We start from the raw sequence: 23,212 nt of genomic DNA, 5'->3' as shown, positions 1-23,212 counted from the left end.
TACTTTATTTTTCCATTTCTTAATTACCGTAAAAAGTCGAATTTCCTTATAATAAACTCGTCCAAATTTGATAATCACCCTCTAGTCCTTGAGACTCGACCCTCTTGCTCCTCAGGTGACTAGCTAGGTGAGAACCAAACTGATGGAGGCTTCACGGACTCCGAGACGACTGAAGGGTCACACTGCCACCGCTAATTCCTGCATCTCCTCTCGTCAACGCCCTTCTGTCGTTTTCACTGCCGCCGAGGTTCTTTCCCCTTTTTCTTCCTCCTATTGCTTTAACATACTTAACCTTTACTTGTTTTTTTTGATTAATTACTTTATTGTTATAGATACAGTAATTTTCCCATGTTCCAAATTTTGATTTTTCATGGCCCCTTTTCTTCATTTTTCTTTAATTGTTGTAACGTTTACATTTTTCTTGATTTTGGGAAGTTAGGAGTATGATCATTGTTTATTATGTTTGATTGTTGCTGGGTTATGAATTTAGATCTCTGGGAGTAGGGTTGTTTTATTAGAATGAAGGACGTTTATTTTGGGGGATTGATGCTTCTTATGTAGGATTGTGGATTGAATGTTTGGATTTGGAAAGTTGTATTTTTATAAGAAAGATTGTAAACAAGATAACACGGATAATGCTGCTGACACCCATTTGAACAATAGATTGTTATTTTACAGGAGAAATTGAATAATAGGATAATTAACCTGGGTGAATTTTGTAACTTGTGGGCTTTGGAGCACTGTAGAGTACCTTAGCAAGTTCTTGCCTTTGGGAAATAAGATTACCAACTTGATTTTTCGACAAAATCTTTGTGAAATTCAGTCTCAGAGATATTCTTGGAACTAGGTTGGCAGTTGTGAAATTAAGTTTCTTTGTTGGTTTGGCAAGGTATTAAGTCTGTAACAGCACCTATAAGCTTTGGAGTTTTTTCTGGAAAATGTTGGAGTATCGCCTTGCACAATGTGATTTTTCACTTTCTTTCCATCCGCTACGAATTAAGTAAACCTTATCAATGGCTTTCCAACATTAAACAGCTGGAAGTCATTTTTGGATTCTCTAGGGATTGAGTAAACCTTATCAATGACTGCATTCTAAGTTGTAGTTCATCAAGTAAGGTAGACCAAATGAAATAAAAAAGGTTTGTCATTGAATATCAATGATGTTTGCCTATTATGCTTGGTCTCATATTACACCCTAATAAGTTGTTCAGTTGTGCTAATATTATCACTTTCTAGGGTGACTTAAGACATTGTTATGGAGAGACTTAGTTTGGCCACTTCAGTCTATGGGGTCAGGTGAGCAGCCTTTTCCAACTGCTTTCCTTTGCCTTATTAAACTATTTTTGCAATACCTTTCTTTCTTAGCCCACCGCTTTGTTTCATATAATGCCTAATATTAGGCTTCCTACTAGAGAGAATAAATAACAGCCTTTAAAAGTCTTCCAAAAAAAAAAAAAAAAGGTAATGTTCCATAGTTCCATCTTCTTTAAAATAAAAATTAAGATCGTCTTTAATTTCATAAAGCATATTTATTGTTTGGGCATGAAAAGTAATTGATCAAATTATTTATATTGATCTTGGATGGAGGCTCAATACTATATGTGTATATGCCTTGGACCTTGTTATGTTGGTAAGCAAATAAAATCATCAGCTAGGATTGATTTATAACCATTATTACTCTTTTTGTCCAAATTTGATTGTCATCATACCAAGTTTTGTGCAGAGTTTTATCCAATAAGTTGTTAGTTTTATCTCATATTCTCTCCATCATTACTTGATAAATGTTATGGACTGACTTCCGGCAGCTGGTAATGCAACCATTAATTATAATGGTTAAGAGAAGGAAGGCTTAATACTTGATTAATAATAGAAGAAGGATTACAAACTAATAGCTTTAGGCTATTACTCTCACAAAGTAGTTTGAGGCCACTTTACACTCAATTTATGGATGTCCTCCCACTAACACATACCATACTACTTATACTAACATGGTGAAGGATGACCTTAAGGCTTAACATGTGATACTTAGCTAATTTAGAAAAGCATAAATAAACAACAAAGAAACTAAGTTGCTTTCTTTCCTTCTCTTCTTCTTAATTAATTTGTCTTCTTCTGAATTGGAGTTGTCTTGAGGCATAGGATTGTTCTCTGCTGCTGCTCTTGCTTGACCTTGCTGGACTTTCTTTCTTCTTGCATAGACTTGCATAGGTGGTTGACCCGAATTGAGGCTTGGACTATTTGGATCCATGACAATACCCTGCCCCAAAAGACTCACCTTGTCCTCAAGGTGGAAGTCCGGGAAACGGCGGTTCAAGGACTCCCCGTCTTCCCACGTGGCTTCGAACTCCGGCATGCCCTTCCATTTGACGAGGACTTCCCAGCCCCTGCTCCTGCCCCTGCCCCTGCCATCGATCTCCGATCGGACCTCCAAGATATCTTCCGGTTCCACAATTAGTTCCATCTCCTTGCTTAATTGCTCTGGCACGACAGGATTAACCATGGCTGCTCCCACCGCGCGTTTGAGTTGGGAAATATGAAAAACGGGGTGGATTTTACAAGTGGGTGGCAGTACAGCTTGTACGCCACTTTCCCCACCTTCTGCAGTATGGTGTAAGGCCCATAATATCTCACCGCTAGCTTCTCAAACGGCCGCCTAGCCAAAGATTTCAGGCAATATGGCCGGAGCTTCAAATAGACTGCTTCTCCTACCGCAAATTCATCATCTCTCCTCTTCTTATCTGCAAACCCTTTCATCAGTTGCTGAGCCTTCACCAAATTAAGTTGCAATTCCTCCAACACGAAATCCCTTTCCTTCAACCATTCCTCCAGGCTGCCGATGGGTGTTTGCCCGGAATTGGCCGCCACAATTTCGGTGGTTCCCTCCCATAGACCACCTTAAACGGGGTCATCTTTGTGGAAATGTGTGGCGATATGTTATAAGAGTATTCCGCCCATACCAACCACTTAGCCCACTGTTTTGGTTGACCCGCCACGAAGCACCGGAGATAAACTTCCAACCCCTTGTTCACGATCTCGGACTGACCGTCCGTTTGCGGGTGGTACGAAATGCTTCGCTTCAAGTGGGTCCCTTGTAGCCGAATAACTCGCGCCAGATTATGCTCATGAAAACACGGCCACGATCGGACACAATGGATGACGGGAATCCATGGAGTCGAACCACCTCCTTAACAAAATGATCCGCCACCTTAGCGCATTGAAAGGGTGTTTTAACCCTATAAAATGACTGTATTTGGACAGCCTATCTACCACCACCAACACCGAGTCTATGCCTTCGGATAAAGGCAATCCCTCCACGAAATTCATAGATAAATCCTCCCAAATCCCCCTCGGAGGTCGAGAGGATGCCGTTGGGCTGCCTTGCTTCCTTGACATATTTCACACTTCCGCACGAACTCGCCCACATCTTTTCTCATCCCTTGCCAATACCAATCAGCGGCGATGCAAATGTAGGTTTTGACCTCACCGTCATGACCATCCGTGGGAGTGGCGTGGTATTCCTTCAACAGAGGAGGAATGAAAGTGGAATTTTTAGGCAACACAACTCTGCCTTTGTAAAGCAGCCTATTTCCTTGTGTAAAACCAACTGGCCCATCTCTATCTTCCAGGCTTTTCTTAATGTGGCCCAACCATTTATCAGCTTCTAATTCTTTCTCTAACTTAGCCTAATCCACCCAAGTGGTGCACAACAAGGTCGCAAATTGGGCCTTAGGAACTTCTTAGCCCATTTCTCCCCCTAATCTGGACAATGTATCCGCCACTCGATTTGAGGCCCCGGGTTTGTATTAAACCTCAAAGTTGAACCCCACAAGCTTTCGTAGCCATTTTTGGTAGTCACCCCCGACCTCTCTTTGTTGAGTGATGAACCGAAGGCTTTGTTGATCGGTTCTCACTACAAAATGACGGCCCATAAGATAATGCTTCCACCAAACTATGGCTAAACATATAGCCATTAATTCCTTCTCATAGATGGACTTCTCTTGGGCTCTAGCACCCAACATCTTATGGTAGTAGGCTATGGGCCGACCCACTTGCATGAGAACCGCCCTTAGATCATAGCTCGAAGCATTGGCTTCGACTACAGATTCTTGATTGAAATCCGGCATGGCTAGTACCGGAGCGGAGATCAAGGCCTCTTTTAGCTGCTGGAAGGCGTGAGTTGCCTCCTTGGTCCACCCATAACAATCTTTTTTAGTTGGGCCGTGAGTGGGCCTACTATCCAAGCATAACGAGCCACGAACTTTCGGTAATATCCCGTAAGCCCAAGGAAGCCCCGAAGTTCTCTCAAGTTTTTTGGGCAAGCCTAATCCATGACAGCTTGTACTTTCTCTTTATCCATGGACACTCCATGATAAGAGATCACATGGCCCAAGTAAGCAACTTGTTCTTGGCCAAATTCACATTTCTTAAGATTGGCATACAACTTGTTCATTGCCAATTTGTCAAACACTTCCTCTAAGTGTTTAGCATGCTCACATTTGTCCCTACTATACACCAAAATGTCGTCAAAAAATACTAAGACAAATTTGCGTAAGTATGGACAAAAAACATCATTCATCAATGATTGGAAAGTGGCTGGTGCATTCGTAAGACCGAATGGCATCAGGAGAAACTCGTAATGTCCTTCATGTGTACGAAAAGCGGTCTTCGGCACATCTTCGGGCTTAACTTGGATTTGATGGTAACTCGATTTTAAATCGAGTTTTGAGAAGATCCGAGCCCGGCGGAGCTCATCAAGAAGCTCGTCGATAACCGGAATAGGGTATTTATCCGGTACCGTCTTCTGTTTAGAGCTCGATAGTCGACACAAAAGCGCCAAGAACCATCTTTCTTCTTGACTAATAAGACCGGACTAGAAAAAGGACTAGTTGATGGTCTAATAATTCCGGCCTCGATCATTTCCCGTTTGAGCTTCTCGATCTCGTCTTTTTGAATTTGAGGGTAGCGGTATGGTCCGACGCTTACGGGGTTGCTACCTTCCTTGAGTGTAATTGCATGTTCATGTTCGTGTTGAGGAGGAAGCCCCATAGGCATGTTAAACACCTTATCGTATTTCTCAAGAAGGCTTTCAAGAAATTCTGGAATGGGCCTTGTGGTTTGGGCCTCCACTTCTCCTTCAATTTTGTTGATTTCAACTAAGAGCCCAACCTTTTCTTTACACAAGCTCCTCACCATGGCTTTCAACGAGACTTGTGATTTCTCAAGTGTGGGGTCACCAATCTAGGTAACCGGCACTCCAGCGATGGCGAACTTCATGACGTGAGTTTTCAAATTGGTGGCCACGGACCCCAATTTCTCCACCCCAAGGATCACCTCGGTATTTCCTAGAGGCAAAGGTAGGAAATCCTCGGTTATGGTCACTCCTCCGTCCAACTTGACCACCACCCTCTTGCATACCCTACGCCCTTTCACCGTTTCACCATTACCAAAAGCCACTCCAAACTCCCCATTCCCTTGCACTACTAGTGGTAGCACCGAGACTAACTCCGTCGATATGAAATTATGGGTTGCCCCCGGATCAATCATCACTACCACTCGCCGCCCTTTGACCTCGCCTCCCAACTTCATGGTTTTTGGGTTGGAAAGACCCGCCACCAAACATAAGGACACCTTGATGGCGGCTTCTTGGTTACTAGAGTCACATAACTCCTCCCCTTCATTCTCCATACCCTCATCCTTCTCCTTCTCTCCGGCCACCATGAGCGTGAGGTCCTTCCGTTTGCAACGGTGGCCCACCCCCCACCTCTCGTCACACCGGAAGCATAGACCCTTAGCTCTCCGATCTTGTAACTCCGATTCGGTCCACCGTCGAGCCGTTCCCGCAACTTTACTACTAGAAGCTTGAGTGGCTGCCAATATTCACGGACCCTTGTGAAGATTCAGGGGCCTTGGGCCAACCTTTTGGGCCCAAACCACTTGGCAACCCATATGTTTTAATTAGCCCACCCTCCATACCACTCTTTTCTCCCAGGCTACTTGAACGGGGGCTACTCATGTTCATTTGGTTCTTCCACACTCCTCCCCCTTCCTCATTTGATGACCCTATTTCGCTCCTCTACTCTCACCGCCATCTCCATCGTTTGGTCGAGGTTGTACGGATTTAACAACCTCATCTCTGCCTTGACATCATCCCTTAACCCGTTTATGAGCCGACCAACATCAGACTTTCCGGAATATTCTCCAACGGAAACGCCATCTCGATGAACCTCTTCCGATACTCCTCCACCGTGAGCCCTTGCTCATGGAGTGAGCCGACATTAGATGGCCGAAACTCATTCAACATCCTCTGCTTGAGATCCGGCCAATTAACGAACGACTGGCGTTTGTCCTCCCACTGGTACCATTTCAACGCCAGCCCGTCCATCGAGACTACCGCCGCTTCGAGCTTCTCTCTTTCCCGCAGCCTATAGAATTCAAAGTATCTTGGCTCTTACTAGCCACGTATCCGAGTCCTTCCCTTCGCACACCGGCAGATCCAGTTTCCAGTGTTGCCAGTGACCTCCCCAGCCTTCGCCATTGTCATTCCCATGGATAAAACCGTTTTGGTCAAACCCACGGTTATCGTCTTCTAGCACCGGAGTTCTGATTCGATTTCCTCTGTTCACGTGGCTTGCCGCCTCATCGTCATCGTCGTGCTAGTGCAACAGGGGGTTGCGCCGCTGCAGAGGGTCAACTCCTCCTTGCACCTTGCCTCGGTCAATTGCCGCCAGAGTGTTCGGCCCTCCAGCCGCGTCACGGTGGCAGCCAAGGCCTCCTCGTGCCTCTGCCGCTCAGCCTCAATGGCCTGGGTGACCGCACTTTCGGCAGCTGGTAATGCAACAGTTAATTATAATGGTTAAGAGAAGGAAGGCTTAATACTTGATTAATAATGGAAGAAGGATTACAAACTAATAGCTTTAGGCTATTACTCTCACAAAGTAGCTTGAGGCCACCACTCTCACCAATGTGTTTACACTTAATTTCTGGATGTCCTCCCACTAACACATACCATACTACTTATACTAAAATGGTGAAGGATGACCTTAAGGCTTAACATGTGATACTTAGCTAATTTAGAAAAGCGTAAATAAACAACAAAGAAACTAAGTTGCTTTCTTTCCTTCTCTTCTTCTTAATTAATTTTGTCTTCTTCTGAATTGGAGTTGTCTTGAGGCATAGGATTGTTCTCTGCTGCTGCTCTTGCTTGACCTTGCTGGACTTTCTTTCTTCTTGCATAGACTTGCATAGGTGGTTGACCCGAATTGAGGCTTGGACTATTTGGATCCATGACAATAAACTGTTGAGATGTTATCAATTACTCCCTTTGTTCTTCTTTTTAAGAATCAGGGGAGAATATGAAAGCACTATAAAATAGCAAAATTCTCCACGATGTAACAAAAAAGAAAGAAAAAAAAAAAAGAGATTCCGCTTAAAATATTGGTAAAGTAAAAATAGCATTAAAACATAAATAGTTATGCATTTTAGAATAAAACATAACTAATTGTGCATTACATACAATTTTAGATAGTGAAAAACATAAATACTTGATAAGAGGTAATTATTCACTTTTTTGCCGACTAGTGTGTGTTTGTATCATTGTGCTATTTGTGTTAGCGATCATGTCTTTTTGTTATGGACCTTATGGTGGCCTTGTAATGATCCATTTGATTAAAGTTGACTGATTGAGTTTTCATACGTGTTCTTGTTACTTGTTTCTTCATGATGCATTCACGAATCTTTTTTATAGATCAATGCTAGCTTCGGTATTGTTGTTTCATTATTGTCCTTCATTAACTTTTTTGTTAAAAAAAGAGGAAATATCAATGGCTTGATTGCATGAAAATCTACATGAACTATGATTTATGTGTTATGGTGGTGCTTTACGCTCAATTTTTAATGTCTCGATTGCATGTTGTCGTGCTTTTATGTCATCAGGATGGTTGCATGTGTTTGTTTGACTTGAGATGCAAAGATGTTCAACGAGTTATGAAGCTAGGCAATGATGCTATTTCGTCGTTGTGTTTCAAAGAAGGTGTGTTATCCTTACCTTATCTATATTTAATCTCTTATAATAGAATTGTTCTACATAAGCTTCCTTTAACGGTCTTGACCTACAACTACATACTCTCATGTACTCAACAAAGGAAATCAATAATTATTGTGACATATATAGGTCTTTTTTTTCACAAACTCTCTCCTCCTCTTAATTTGCTAGCTCATACTAATTTTACACATACTTCTTTTGCCGAATTAGTTTATTTTTTTTTTTATTAAAACCAAACTAAAAAATTCTTTTTTCAATGTAAAATGTATGTTCATAAGTGTTTAATTTTTTAAATTTATTTTTACTATAAACATTAGTAATTATTCTATGATACCATGGTTCATCTCTATCAATTGTCCTAAACTTTAGTTTAATGATGGAGATGCTATGTTACGTAGACTTCGGTATTAATGAAAATCTCTAGTATTGTACTTGCTTACATCTCCACAAATAAGGAAACACGTAGGCATTTTCATTGATGTTTATGTTCCATGATTATTAGGATTATTGCCCTCAAGTTAGGCTTAAAGGGGCATTTGAGGTATAGATTTATTGTCTCATGTGCACCTTAATGCTAGCTAGCCACTTGATATTACTGTTAAATGAAATAAGGCTTTCTTTGGGGAGTGTTTTTGATGTGCTATAGAATAGTTAGCATCATTGTTGTGCCAATGCATATATTTTGAATAGTGGTGACTTTTTGGTAAGGTCTCATTTGCGATATAAAGATTGGATTAGACATAAAAGGGTTTAGACCTTTAAATATCTTTTGGACAAGGCCACTAGAGAGTTTTTCCGTATAAGGCTAATATGCTAATATTTTATTGATTTCCTTTTTCCGTTGATAATCCCTTGTCAATCATCATAAGCTGTGTAATGATAGAGTGCCAGTTGTTGCTTTGCTTTGGATGATGAGGTTTAGCCAATCATTATATATTGTTTTATAGTATCTCCAACGTAATAGATTTAATTAAGCCTATTTTTATATTATGGGGCTTTCCCATTAAAGATACGTATCATTGGTGAATTCTCTGTAATTATTTATTCATCTCTTAGAAATATGTGAGTTGACATTAATTAGACGATGGTGCTTCTTATTACGAGAAGTATGGTGAAAGACAATATTGCCTCTTTATTATCAGTATTGATTTGTTAAAAAGGCTTCGTATATTATATGAATAGGGTGACTTGTCAGTTGAATTTAGTCATGAGCTATGCCACATGAGTCACAAATGGAGGGAATGTAAACAATGTCCATGCTATATTTGCTCTTTAAAAAGGATTTTTATTACGTGAAATCTAAATTAATTTCAATCTAACTGTCTTTTTACAATCTTAATAGAGTTTTAGGACCTTCGATAGGATAATCTTGTTAATTGATGGATTTTACTAAAATAAAGGTTTCTCCTAGACAAATCGCTTTGCAATTAAGCTCGTATCTTTTTAAACATTTCAACAGTTTTCTTTTTACCATTTCATTTATTAACCAACAATTTGAAGTATTCTTAGTGAGAGGAGAGGAAAGTGTGGAGAGACTTATAGAAATAGAGACTAAGAGAGAGAATATCTAAAGTCAGAAAAACTAACAGGTATGTGGAAATTTCTTACAACACTCTTTGGTCGGCAACAACTAGGCAATCATTGTGTTAGTCAGCCTTTTCTTGAGGTGGTTTCCCTTTAGGGCATGTTAATCCTTAATAACTTTTTCTTAGTTGCTCCAAAAATCCTTAAGCCACCTTTCTTGATCCGCTCTCTCTCAAGTGGTGTTGCCTTGTCCCTGTATTGTTTGGCTGTGCTCGGTCTTCTTGTGAGCACTCAACTTGTTTGGTGTCGTTTATCTTTTGTAGCCCAGCTTAATATTTTAGGGGGCCTTGTTCTCCTTAAAAATATTAGGGACATCTTAAACGTTTAAGGGCCTTTTGTTACATATAAGATCTAAAGTCCCTAAAAATGCGCACAATTTTGGTGTAAGGAAATATTATTCGCCCATTTTTTAGTAGTTTTACTGTATTGACTTTAAAATTTTTCACATGATCACCTTTGACCATCTGTAAGTAATTCGTATCGCTTGGATTCCTTGGTTAGTGCAAAAAAAATGTGAAATTAGACAATATTTTCATGCTGTTTATCCCTCCTCTTTATGAATACAATAAAATTTTGGCTTAAAGAATGATACAGAGAAGAAGGGAACTATAACCCAGGAAGGCTTAAATATTGAATATGAAGTGATGTGGCCTAATTGAAAAGCCTTTAGTTCAAAGCTAATCATCAGTGGACAAGTTTATCCTATAAAAAGCTCTTAACTTCCAATAAAAAGTGAAAGAGACTATAAAGGGGAATTAATTTGCATTTCATATCATTAATACTACTAAAGGAAAATGTTTTTTTATGCTTAATTCTACTCATTAATGTCAACTCAACAACCCAAGCAAGAAATGGTAGCCAATCTACCAATGAATGAGCACTCACCAATATACAACTTTTAATTAGGCTGAGCCCCACAGAGATAGAATTGATATAATTGTGGCCATTAAAATAGAGAGGTATTAAGCAATAACTTAATCATCCAAGGGCAAAGCTTATTTACTAGAGGATTAAATGAGAATGGATTTAAGTGACATTCTCCCATTAATCATCAGTGTTGTTTACTTGAGAAGAAGCAAATAAGTTTTGTTTACTTGAGAAGAAGCAAATAATTGCTAATGATCCCTTATGTTTTCTCTCAATGATGTAGGGAATGAAAATATGATATACATTTCTTCTGGGACAGACATCAGTTGCTTTGATGTTCAAATGGTATAAATCATGGGGTGTGTTTCAGTGTTTTTGGCTAGAACCTATTTGTATTCTTTTGTCTTTGTACTCCATATAACGTGGTTGGCCTTGATCTTTTAGGCTACTTTTGAGAAGCCCATGGAGAGGTACAAATATAACAAAGAGGAAATTAACCAGGTATTCTAGTGTCTTGTGAAAACTTTATTACATTGGAGGGCTTGCACTATAATTACTACGTAATTATTTGGTGCATTGGTTTTGGTGCATAATTGTTTTATTGGCTTGAAAACAAGCTATTGATGATGTATTATGTATGATTGACAACAATGTTGCTAGGGGGATTTTGCTTGTGAGTTTTATAATGAATGCCTGTTTTTCTTAGTCATTTCTTTGAATTTAGGCTTGATTTTGGTGAGTATGACTTCCCTAAAAAAAAAAATTGATGACAACCAGTCTTGAATTTTTTCTTGCTGTCGCAAATTATTGCATTATACAAGATCTATTCTTGGCAACATAACAACTCAGTTCTGTTTATGTACAGATATCATGTAACTCGAAGTCATCTTTTCTTGCTGCTGCAGATGATAGCGGTGATGTTAAGGTACTTACTATTCACATTATATTTGATGAAGATTGCAGTTCTGGCATTGGCTGAAGAATGTTTCTCTGTGTATTATTCGACCCTTGATTGGTTTCTCTTTCTTTATTTTATATAACCCATCTCTTTGTTCATCTTTTATACATGAGACTGCCTTAGATTATACTGGATGGAGCCAAAAGAATCCATTTAGGTCATTTTATTATTTTGTATGGATTTTATGTGATAATGATATCTGCACTACCTTATGTTATCACATGGGTTTATTTGCTGATCGCTTTGATTTGCTCATGGGCGATACTCATATACCCATGTCTGACACAGGTATGTATACAAGTGTCCAACTCGTCTATTTTGTGGAAACATTTTGTGTTTTTGAAATGAAGGGTCGAAATGTCCTATCCTCTCTGAGTGCTGAGGATTTAACACAGGTAGAATGAAGAGTCCAAGTAACATTGTCATGATTGTTGATGGATTGGTCACTTCCTATCCAAATATTCATTTGGCAATTGGAGTGCTAAAAGTATTTGTACTATTGGGAGTATGTTTGCTTAATTGAGGCCATGGACTGAAGATTTCAAACCAATTGCTGCAGTGCTGGAAGTTTATGATAACTTTCATGAAAGACATGAGTAACACTAGGAAATGGCTAGAAAAAGAATTTTGCATGATCATAGGACAGAAAGTAATGTTAATTGGCATTATTTATAACTATTTATGCCATAATTCTTAAAGTTGATTCACTTGATTACCATGCCCATCTAACAATCTAAATATTAATAAATGTGATTTTATTTGCTCAATGCTGGTATAATTTCAAGTATTTATGTAGCTTCAAGTCACCTTGTACATTCAGGAAGCCACAATTCTTGTATTTTATTTGTCTCTGCCTATGTTATTCAGATTCTGACTATACTAACTTTGGCAGATAATTGATATCCAACGGCAATGCCCTTTCAAAACATTGAGATCTGGTCATGATACTGTATCCTTCCACTTTTATCTTGGAAACTTTGGGTTCCTTAGTCGTATGCTTTTTATTAGGTGTTTATGAGCATTCAGCTAAATGTTACCCTTTGTCTTGTTGAAGAATTTGGGTTGATATTTATATAATCATTTTAATTGCACTATTTTGATCCTTTTGACCATCTTTTGTAATTAATTCATAACAAAATCTATATTTATGTGGGTTCTTGTTAGATTCATTTTCATATATACTTTCAAAATATCAAATTTTTGTACTTCCTTCGTTTTGTTTTGATGTTCTTGTTTTATTGTTGACCATTAATATCCCTAATTACACATCGTTAAAAATTGATATTCTTAAAGCACTTATTGAGACGTATCAAAAAAGATCGCACATGACTGATTTTTCTCATATGCTGATAATAATTTAGAAGATTTCCTCAAATTACGAATAGTTGCAAATTTCTAAATCGGAACATCAAAAAGAAATGGTGGGATTAACTTTACTAAAGGATAATTAAAGATATCATGACCAAAGTTGTGCATTGGCAAGTGATTATTGACAAACGGTGCAATTAAAAAATATGGAGGAAGTATCTTTGACAAATTGATGCTCCTTGTACATAGCTTGAGTTTCTATTCCGGTATAATTTTGATGCCTCTCTTCACTTGCATTGCAAATATTAGTGGTACTATGTGTAGTGCTGTGAATTTCTGTGACCTTGACCCTGCATGTCTAGATATGTAGCAGTGTACAGTTTGTTCCTTGGAAGCCTGGGGAAGGTACATGCTGATTATGTCACAATTGTAGATATGTAATTGGTGATGAAGTGGCTAAGAAACACCCAATTTCATTATCAGATATAAAGCTATGATTTTTGTTATAGTTATTGAGAAATGAAAATGTATACACATACCAAGGCTGCTTTTATTATGTTAATTCATGGTCCTAGATTCTCCCTCTAGTTAGGTAAAGTAAAATAATGAGAATGTTGCTAGTCCTTAGGCAGTTAGGCCTATATAATATCAACTATCAGATCTTTCTGTGACAATGTTAACAGGTATTTTTGTCCTGATTATTGGGTGCTTAGGAAACTAATCTATGATATTCTAAAAAGAGATAAGTTGCTTTCTGAAATGGAGTGGCAGAAGATAAGTATCAGCAATGAACCAAGCCATTTGGTGACACAAACATTGGCTATTCAAGTCAAAAGTTAAAATACATGTTATGGAGGTTAAGCATTTCCCGTAGATCGTGTACATGGATAGATGAGAGAGAGAGAGAGAGAGAGAGAGAGAGATAGAGAGAGAGAGATAGAGAGAAAGAGAGGGGGGGGGGGGGTTACAGGTCTCAGGATTTTTGTGTCTTGTGGGATGTGATCAGGTTTGTAAAGGTCTCAGGTTTTGTTTGTAGCCATTGTAGGCCTTAGGAGGGTGATTATGGTCTCAGATATTTGTTGTCTTGTTGGATGGGATTATGTTTTAAGGCTTAGGGATGAGGGTGATCTAGGTCTGTGGATTTGTGTCCATCAGTCCACGAACATTTTATTCGTAAGCAAATGGTTAAATCATTTTTCTCATGGACTTGGATTCTGTTAGTGCTGAATCATTGGATTTAAGGACTTTAGAGGAATGGGTGAGATGCACTTGCAGGAACCCATGGCTTTTGCTCCAGCCCTCGAAGTTATCTCATAGGTATACTTGTTTTCCTTTCCTTAATCAACTTGGGATTCATGAAATTTTTTTTGAGAGAAACCTTCGGCTGGGGAGTTGTCGCTTCTTACCTTTTGTCTTATCACTTTCTCTTCTTTATCATTTCTGATATATTGTAAAGCAAAGGTATGGTGGTTTTATGAAGTTTGTGTTGTCAGCATAATTCTGGACTTGGAAGTCAGGTGAGCAGTAAGCTGCTGAGCTAACAATCAGATTGAAGAAATTGGTTTCCTTGCTCATGAAGTCTTTTTTTCCTTTTTCACCATGTCTTCTATTTTATTTATATGATGCAATCCTTCAAGCTGGAATGTTAATCTACCTGTGTATTAGTGAGTCAAAATTCTTAATTATAGTTTTGTATAAATAATTTCATAGTACCATGGGTGAGTAGGAGCCCTTTGAAGATGGAGGTTACAGAAATGCGCATGTTAAGATGGATGTGCGGGATCACTCTAAGAGATAGAATGAAAAATTTAGTTATTCGCAAGAAAGTGGGTATTGCAAGCATTGCAGACAAACTAACGGAATTGGGTTTGGGCATGTAAGACGGAGACCCCAGGGTGCACCGGTACGAAGAGTGGGATCATGGAGAGGTTAAACGAAGTAGAGGGAGACCGAAAATGACTTGGTTGGAAGGAGTTAGGAAGGATATGAAGCATATGGATTTGCATGAGATTGTAAGGGATGGAGGAGGAAGATTTTTGTGGATGACTATACGGAATAATCACTTTTGGTTCATGTAGCTGACTCCACTTATGGGATTAAGGCTTTGATTGGTTGATTGATTGATGTTCCTTGTTATGCAAGTTGCCAATCAGCCCTTTTTTTGTATGACAATATCATCCTCTAGTGTCAAATGTTTTGATAATTATTCTGTTCTCTTAGTCATTGAAAGACAATAGCATTTTTTTTATTGCTTCTTGTTTATTGCGGACATCTTCCTACTTAACATTTTGGTAATTTTCTTACTTGCTGCTTGGCAGTTATTACTGGAGGTCTTGATTCTAAGATGATCATGTGGGATTTTTCCAAGGGGCGACCATTCCTTGTTGTGGATTTTGGTACTATTTCTCTTAGCATGATTTTATATTACTTATTTTTAAAATTTACCTTTGGTTCAATGGCTGCAAACCGCATTTTTAATATATGATTGTTAATTCTCTGTTTGTTCAAGTATGGATAATGAACATTGTTCGTGCTTGAGTAGGCTTTTAGATTTTTTGTTCAAGCATGGCACGTTAAGCTTTTGGCTTGCTCATTTGCACTTTGAGCTCAAATGAAGCTAGCATTCTAATGAAGGTACCCCCACCATTTCTAAAATATGTTCTTGTTTAGTATATCTCGGTAAAAGAGCCAAAAGTTTGTTGAGTATTCACCGATATATAAGAAAAACATGCCAATGTGGGATTTTGCTAGATTCATCCCAATGTGGCATCTCAAAATATTTACTTTTCGTAATTTTGATACTCAAATATATGCATTGGAAATTTTGAAAAATAAAAGAAGGAGCATCTGTTTCTCTGGACATAAACATACTTACAAATGAACTTTATATGAGTTGAACATGAACAATATCGAGTCAAACATGGATTGTTCCATTTTTACTCATTTATTAAACAAGCTTATGGTTTTTATTCAACCTTGTTTATTTACTTATATGAATGAATAGGGTTTGAATGAATTTGTTGGCAAGAGTTCACGAATATATAGTATCTTTTGGAGCTTTGTTAGGGGGTAACCTCAATCATTCTTTGTCTAAACCCTGTACATATGTAATTTTTCTTATTCGCTCATTTTCCATTTATTCTTAATTTATAGAAAGATGTTTCTCATTCAATTTCCTCTGACGAATGGATTTCAAGATGATTGAGTTGTACAACGCCATATCGACCCTCTAATAGCGGGGCTTATGTATTTTGGGTTTGAACTTTTTTCAAAATGTTTCGGCCAAATTTTGTTGCTGTGCTCTCATTCTTCTGATGATTGCTATGACATGTGAACTCAACATTTATAGCAAGAATTTTAATGTGATTCCATCTTGGTTCAATTCAGGATTGTGTGATTACATTGTTGTTGTGTAGTTTAGTAGTCATTATGTCAGTGTTTTCCATTAATATAAATGTTAATTATTAATCAACACATAATTAAGTTTCTTGATCAGGTAATTAAAGTAAATTTTTGTGGTTACCCTTCTAATCCTAGCAATTTTTTTATTTATGTTATTTTATTTATTTCTTTATTTTTTACTGTTTTACTTTGTCCATTTGCGTTTTAAAATTTGATACTGAGACCTTTTGTTAATTAACTTAAATTTTCCATCTATTTCTCCCCTATCCCTCTCTCTTCCCACTTTATCTATCATGTAATCATTCCTTTCATCATAGAAGCTCCATGTACCCATTTTTTGAATTTTTGCATATGTCCTCCCATTCTTAGCCTCTGCAAAACCGAAACAGGAGCTTGTCTCAGCTCCCATCATCTAAGCCAGCAATGAAATCTCCAACTTGACTATAATGGAAGAGAAGAGGGAAATTGTGGCTGCCGTAGTGTTAAATGGGAATATCATAGTGTAAAGTTTTGGGAAGATCATGGTGTGAAATTTACCCTCTGTTCTTACACCCAGTGACTAATTTACTCTCTATGTATGTATATCAGGATAAAGAAAAGACTACAAAATTAACTTTATTAGATCTGGTCCCAATTTCATTCCTATTGCAAATTATATGGACTGAAGGTCTCTACCTCTGAACTTGTGTGGCCTGGTGAGTGGTGACTTTATTAGTGAACTACACGATGAGCTGAGTTATATGGGGCATGGTGGCGATGCTGATTATCATATTGGTGGTCTGATGTAATTAGGGGCTGACCTGTGTGATGTTTATGTAACAAAAGTGATGTTTTGGCTTTCTGAGAATGCAGGTGGTATTGCAGGACACTTAAAAGGTGTTCATCATATTGATTTATGCATTGTTTGAGCGAAGTAATATTATTACAGGACATTTTAGTCATTTAATAGGGCTTTTAATCATGCCACTAAAACGCCACTAGTTAGTTACCTTTGTGTTATGCAGGTTAATGCTGATGTCATGCCTGCTGGCTTTGCTTTTGTAATTTACAAATGCCCTCGTGATCACTATTTCAAAACTGAATCGTTTAGATGGTCAAACTGACGAGCTCTCAGCTGGCAGTCTATCCCTAATATGCATGTATTTCTGTAGCAAACCAGCCTTTAAAATCCTTATATTCTGTTGTAGAAATTTTGTTTAGTTAGGCTGGTTCTCATGGTTGGAATTTGGAATGGCTTCTATCTGTCGGTCTGTCCTTATGCCTGCTTAAACACATAAGATGATGATGCTGTCGTTTGTACCAGGGAATCTGGAGGAAAGCGCTAAAAACACCGGACAGTTTTACAACCCAGCTTTTATCCATGCTATAGCTGTTCCTGAAATGGATATGTTGGATAAGTTAGGAAAGGCATGTGCTGTTGCAAGAGGAGATGGAATCGTCAGCTTGATCAATATAGAAGCAGAACTTGCTGCTGTTAAGTCAAAAGGGTTTTCCAAAAATGATAAATGTCCCCAAGGCAGGTCAAGTAATGCTGCTGCAGTCTCAGATGTTGTAACAAACAAACAAAATGAAATTAAAAGGTTGCATTTGGATTATACACTTGGAGGCCATTCTGCGGCTGCTTCTTGTGTGTAAGTAGTTTATCTTTATCTTGCAAATGTACCATGCTTTTAGGATGCAACAATCGCTCCCTAGTATAATCCCACTAACGTTAGGGTTCAGGGAGATCCAAATGATGGAGCCTCTTTGAGTTAATAAGTGGTAATAAAATCCTTTAGGTTGGTGACTTTTATTTAACTTGACATTTCAGGACATTTTCAACATTTGGAGAGAGAGGGAAGTTCATAATATCTGGAGGAAATGATAAATCAGTGAAGGTCTGGGATTGGTCTCGGTATCTTGATGATGCTCAAGCAAGTGCTGACTCAACTTCTGTATTTAGCATTGATTTGCCAAAAAAAGTACTGCATCTTCCTTTTTGTGGTTATTTTCTGGTCGAATTAACATATATCATATTAAGGAGAATAGCTCAACAAGGCTAAGAGATACGGAAAAAAATTATATTGTTCTGTATGACCTTTCCTTCGTCAGATTTTTAAAGGTTGCTGCTCTTGGCAGGTTAACTGGCTGTGCACTACCCCTACTGATTCAGACAACCTTGTTGTCTGTGATACATCCAAAGTGGTAAAGGTTTATACTCTTGCTTAAGTTTAGCAGATAAAATCGTTGACAGTGGAGCCTAGAACAGAATTCAGTTGAACCATTCCGGCAACATGCCAACAATGTTCTTAAAAGTTTTCCCTGCTTGAGTTTGAGGATGTCAATAAATCACCAAGCTCGTAGCTATTGTTGGAGCAAAGATTTGAATGTAGCCGTGTAGCTGGGTTGAGATATGACATCAAAATTGCTGTTCATTGAATGGATATTTTGCTAGGGGCCATTGTATTTGTGGATTTTGGAGATTGTAAAACAATCATTTCAGGAGCTATATTGCATGTAAATTTTGAGTCTAGGCTCTGATAGGTTACTAGTTTAAGTTGGTTTTGGGCTTGAATGAGCTACTTGTGTAAACTAAAATATAGAATAAGATTTAATATCAACTTTGATATGATTTGTCTACTGGGATATTATTTTTTTTTTTTTTTATTTTTTTTTTTACTCTCTGTTGTGAAGGCATTGTAGTGGCCAAGGGACAAATGGACAACATCGCATAGTTTGGTAGAATTGTTGAAAAAAATTACAGTACTTGAAACAAAGATCTATTATACGTAGTATAAGCCAAGGGGGGAGGGAGAGAAAAAAAATTAGTGTCCAACCTTTGAACTTCCTAAACTGCCCTTTAAAGTTAAATAATTTTAATGGAGTAAATATAAAAATATGGTACTAATATTTGCTAAAAAGTTGCAAACAAGGTACTCAAGTTTCAAAAGTTGCAAATAAGGTACTCAAACCCTGGTTGGAGGTCAGAAATCCGGTGGTGACCTATACCAACTGGTTAACTCATTTAAAGCTTAAAAAAAAAAAAAAAAAAAAAATTGCTTAGGTGTTGCCTCGAAGAAGAAAAAGCTATCATTTCCTTCAAACATTGGCGCCATCATTATTCATTACCCAAGCTTTCATCTAAACCTATGCCGCCACGACCCCTGCCATTATTACTCATTAGCCATCGCTACGACGCTATCCAACCTTGGTCGACGCCTTCCTTCTCGCCACAAAGCTTTTGTCGTCGGCTTTTAAACTCAGTAACACCAGGTATAAATTGTTAACCCAAACCCAAATCCAAAAACATCACCTCTGACCAGTGAAAACACTACCAATAATGCAGCTCAATTCCCATTTTGCTCACCTTAATCAACAATGACATTTTCATTAAAATTTAGGGATTTCACTTTCCCCACTCAATTTGTCCTCTATTCTTAAATAAAACCACCGCTAAGATGAAAACGCCCTACCACTGCTGAGAATGACGACTTTGCGAGATTATGAGTTGTCGGATTGGAGAGGGCTTTAGAGGGGAAGTGGGAGAAGTTGACGATGAGGGGGTGACGGTGGAATTGGTGGTGCTCTGGTGTTTGTTTTTGAGTGAAGAACAAGATGCAAGTACAGAGAGTCAAAGTATGGTGGAAATGATTAACCTGTAAAGAGAGGAGAGAGAAGGTGAATTAGAAAAGTTGTGAGGTTATAATTGTTACCAAATACTAGTACCCTCTGTTATTATGTCAGCAATTTAATTTTCCTTTTTTTTTTTTTTTTTTTTTTTTTTTTTTGCAAATAGTAATCTATTGTAGTAGGTGAATTTTGGGTTGAATACTTAATTTTTGAAACTTGAGTACCTTAACTGCAACTTACGGCAAACATTAGTACCTTACTTTTTAGTTTACTCAATTTTAATGTAATATTCCAATTAAAGATTTTTTTTTTAAAGAACGAATGGTAGCGATATCTTACAACTTTGGCGGAACTTGATATTGCTTAATTTCAATTAAAGAAGTCAAGCTATAATAGGAAAATTCACAGATTGGATTAGATTTTGATTTGATTTATTGAATGTAATTTTAATAAGAACAAAGATGCATTCAAATTCACATAATATAAAGATGGCCCACTAATTCGAGTCTTAAATACTACGAGTAAATAAGTAAAGATAGGTTTATTATTAGGAAAATTTATTTCTAATAATCCAACCTTTAAGCGGTCTTATTTTATTAATCCAACCTTTCTATTATTACACAATAATCTAAATTTTGGGGTATTCTATTTTATTAGGCCAAGCAGGTCACTTATCCTATAATAACAAGTCACCTGCCTTTCATTTGTCTAAAAAATATTTTTGAGTTAAAAAAAATTAAAATTTAAAATAAAAAAAAAAAACTGTTTTTCCTTTTTTTTTTTCCCCTTCCTCTTCATCTTCTTCCTCCCTTCCACACCTCCATGAATGTCTCCCACTTCCGGCCAGACCTCCGCCCACCACACCTCCACCTCCGGCAGCGAGGAACCCCACCCCACCAGCCACCACCCCAGTCGAAACCTAGAAACCCCTCGAACCCAGAAAACCCCACCCACCATCAAGCGAAACCAGATCAAAAACCCATCCATCCTCCCCCAAAACCTTGCTCAAAACCATCGAAAACCTCTACCCCATCGCCGATTTTTGGGTTTCGGGGTGTTTGGAGTGGTTTTCGTAGCGAATCTTGTAGGTGTCGGCACGAATTTTGCCCAAAACCATCGAAAACCCGACCCTCTTCCCTCTTTGTCTCTCTGTTTTAATTTCCATCAATTTGCGCGAAATCTTCGATCTTCAAAACCCTAGAATTAACTCCCAATTTCATTAGGGTTTTGCAAGATCAAGAATGGAACTTCCTCAATAACTCAATGATTTCATCAAAAATTCAATCGATCATACTATTGAACTTGTTTTGGAATTCTGGGTTTTGATTTGTACTCGATGGGTTTTGATTTAAAATTCTGGGTTTTGATTTGGATTTCGGGTTTTTGTAGGGTTGGGGGGAGGCTAGCCGGAACGGCTGAAAGAGTGGGGAAGAGGGAGAGGTTGGCCGGAAAAGGAAGGTCAAGGGGAGGGGTTGCCGGGCTGGGATTCAGGTTGCCGGAATCAATGGGGTTGGGTAGGGTTGATATTCAATTTTATTTTAATTCATTTTCAACTTTTCTAACTTAAAAAAAAAAAAAAAAAAAAACTTGAAGAAGCGGTAGCAAGTCACCTTGGCCTAATAGAATATAACACCCTTAAAACTGAATTATTGTGAAATAATCAAAAAGTCGAATTAATAAAAAAAAAACCGATTAAAGGTTAGATTAATAGAATTTTATTTTTTAAAAAAAAAAAATAGAATCAAATTTTCGTTATTATTATTAGGATTAGATTATTGGACAGACTATGGTAATTTGGTATTGTGTAACTTTAGGAAAGTTATACATGGTAAAATTTTATTTTAGGAAAGTTATACATGATAAAGTTTTAATTGGTATGACTGTATGAGTTAACTTTTTATAGCCTATTATTCTATAAATATAGGCTTAGAGTATAGGGAATAGGTAATTACTTCATTACTCAAAAGTTACAAGTATAACACATTGTTAGTGATGAGCCATGTTGACGTTGTAATAGATGTTTTCACAATCGATTATCCTATGACCTGCAAGAGTTTCTTAAAACTTGCCAAGTAAGTTTTTTTTTTTATTTGTTTATTTCGGTTTTTTTTTTTTTTTTTTTTTTTTTTTTTTTTGTATAGTTTAATCGCATAATGATAGATATTGGATTTTTTTTTTTGTGAATATAGGAATTACATTCTAATGACAATGGGACGTGACTATGACATGTTTCATACCTTTGTAGTAATTTTATTTTCTTCGTCTGTAACCTAATTTCTTTGTTTTTGCTGCTGTTTGGTTTTATTTTGTAATCTCATATGAATCAAAAGAAAATAAAATAAAAAAATAAAATAAAAAAAACGATTAAAGGTATTAACAACATGTATTCCAATTGTTATTGCATGATGCCAATTTTTCATTAAAATTGGTGGCATCCTGTAATAACAATTTATTTTTTGTTCATCTTCACGTAATTCATTAATTTTTAATTTTAAAATAATTTGTTTCATATTAATTGAACCCACTAATAAAAAAATGTTAGCTTTGCTAGTATGTTGCTTCAAAATTGTGAATTGAATTCTCAATTGATACCAATCGATGTAGCGTCAATTCAAACCAAACTCGAGGATAGGTTACCAAGAATAACGAACTATCAAAAACATTTGAATATATATTTATATATTATTCGTAGAATGAAAAGGGAAAGGATTAATAACGTGCATTTATTTTGCTAAGAGGTATATTACAAATACAATATCGATATTGATAGTGATAAACAAGTAAGTTTTTTTTTATATTTGTATACAAGAATTTCTTATCTAAATAAAATGAATCTGATTATTAGATATGTATTGATCATCTCTAAGGCTTTTAGTTTAATATTTTTTTTGTTTAATTTTTCTAAAGATTTTTTTTTGATTAATAATTTTTATAAAGATTAGTGTGATATTTACATTTTTGAATATTTTTTTTTGACAATTTGAATTTTTTTTTTTTAAAAAAAACTTTTGACGGATTGTTTCGCTATGTTATTTGATTGTGTTTTTTTAATTGGTGCTTTATTTAAGCATATTGTCAATTTGGCTCAATTACAGTCGTCATAAAATAAATTTGTACTAAAAAACTCTTTACAAAAAGTCAAAAACTCTTTACAAAAAGTAAACCTCTCCTCCTCTTTTCCTCTCTTTTAGGGTTTTTCCTTTCTTGGCCTTTTAGGTTGGAAATAGTCTAATTCCGAAATTAGACTATTTTCAACCCTTTTCCCCTTATTTTTCTATAGTTTTGCAATTTCAATTTCAATAAATCTACACGAGTGGTAGTGTCTTCCTATGGTGGAGTGTCTCCCTATGGTGAAGTCGTTAGTTTTTGTTAGTTTAGTTGTTTGCTTTTGTTTAGGGTTTTTTTATGTGTTAGGGTATGGTTCAATTTTTGCTCTATTATCA

General features: G+C 37.1%; 1 protein-coding gene across 1 annotated transcript in view; it reads left to right on the top strand.

Moving 5' to 3' along the window:
* The window catches only part of LOC110736599 (cellulose synthase A catalytic subunit 8 [UDP-forming]-like), a 36,917-nt gene continuing 13,705 nt past the window's right edge, over positions 1 to 23,212 (top strand). Inside the window, exons 1-11 of the mRNA XM_021916863.1 lie at positions 1 to 247; positions 7,933 to 8,029; positions 10,776 to 10,837; positions 10,937 to 10,993; positions 11,358 to 11,417; positions 12,343 to 12,399; positions 13,121 to 13,163; positions 15,077 to 15,154; positions 17,464 to 17,791; positions 17,971 to 18,121; positions 18,279 to 18,362. Of these exons, the coding sequence (XP_021772555.1) occupies positions 143 to 247; positions 7,933 to 8,029; positions 10,776 to 10,837; positions 10,937 to 10,993; positions 11,358 to 11,417; positions 12,343 to 12,399; positions 13,121 to 13,163; positions 15,077 to 15,154; positions 17,464 to 17,791; positions 17,971 to 18,121; positions 18,279 to 18,362 (1,122 nt within the window). The 5' untranslated portion in view covers positions 1 to 142. The remainder of the gene's footprint in view (positions 248 to 7,932; positions 8,030 to 10,775; positions 10,838 to 10,936; positions 10,994 to 11,357; positions 11,418 to 12,342; positions 12,400 to 13,120; positions 13,164 to 15,076; positions 15,155 to 17,463; positions 17,792 to 17,970; positions 18,122 to 18,278; positions 18,363 to 23,212) is intronic.

The sequence above is a fragment of the Chenopodium quinoa genome, unplaced genomic scaffold (genome assembly GCF_001683475.1).
Source record: "Chenopodium quinoa cultivar QQ74 unplaced genomic scaffold, ASM168347v1, whole genome shotgun sequence".
Classification (NCBI taxonomy): Eukaryota; Viridiplantae; Streptophyta; class Magnoliopsida; order Caryophyllales; family Amaranthaceae; genus Chenopodium; species Chenopodium quinoa.
The sequence above is the reverse complement of the archived record's forward strand: the minus strand, read 5'-3'. Positions and strand labels throughout refer to the sequence as shown.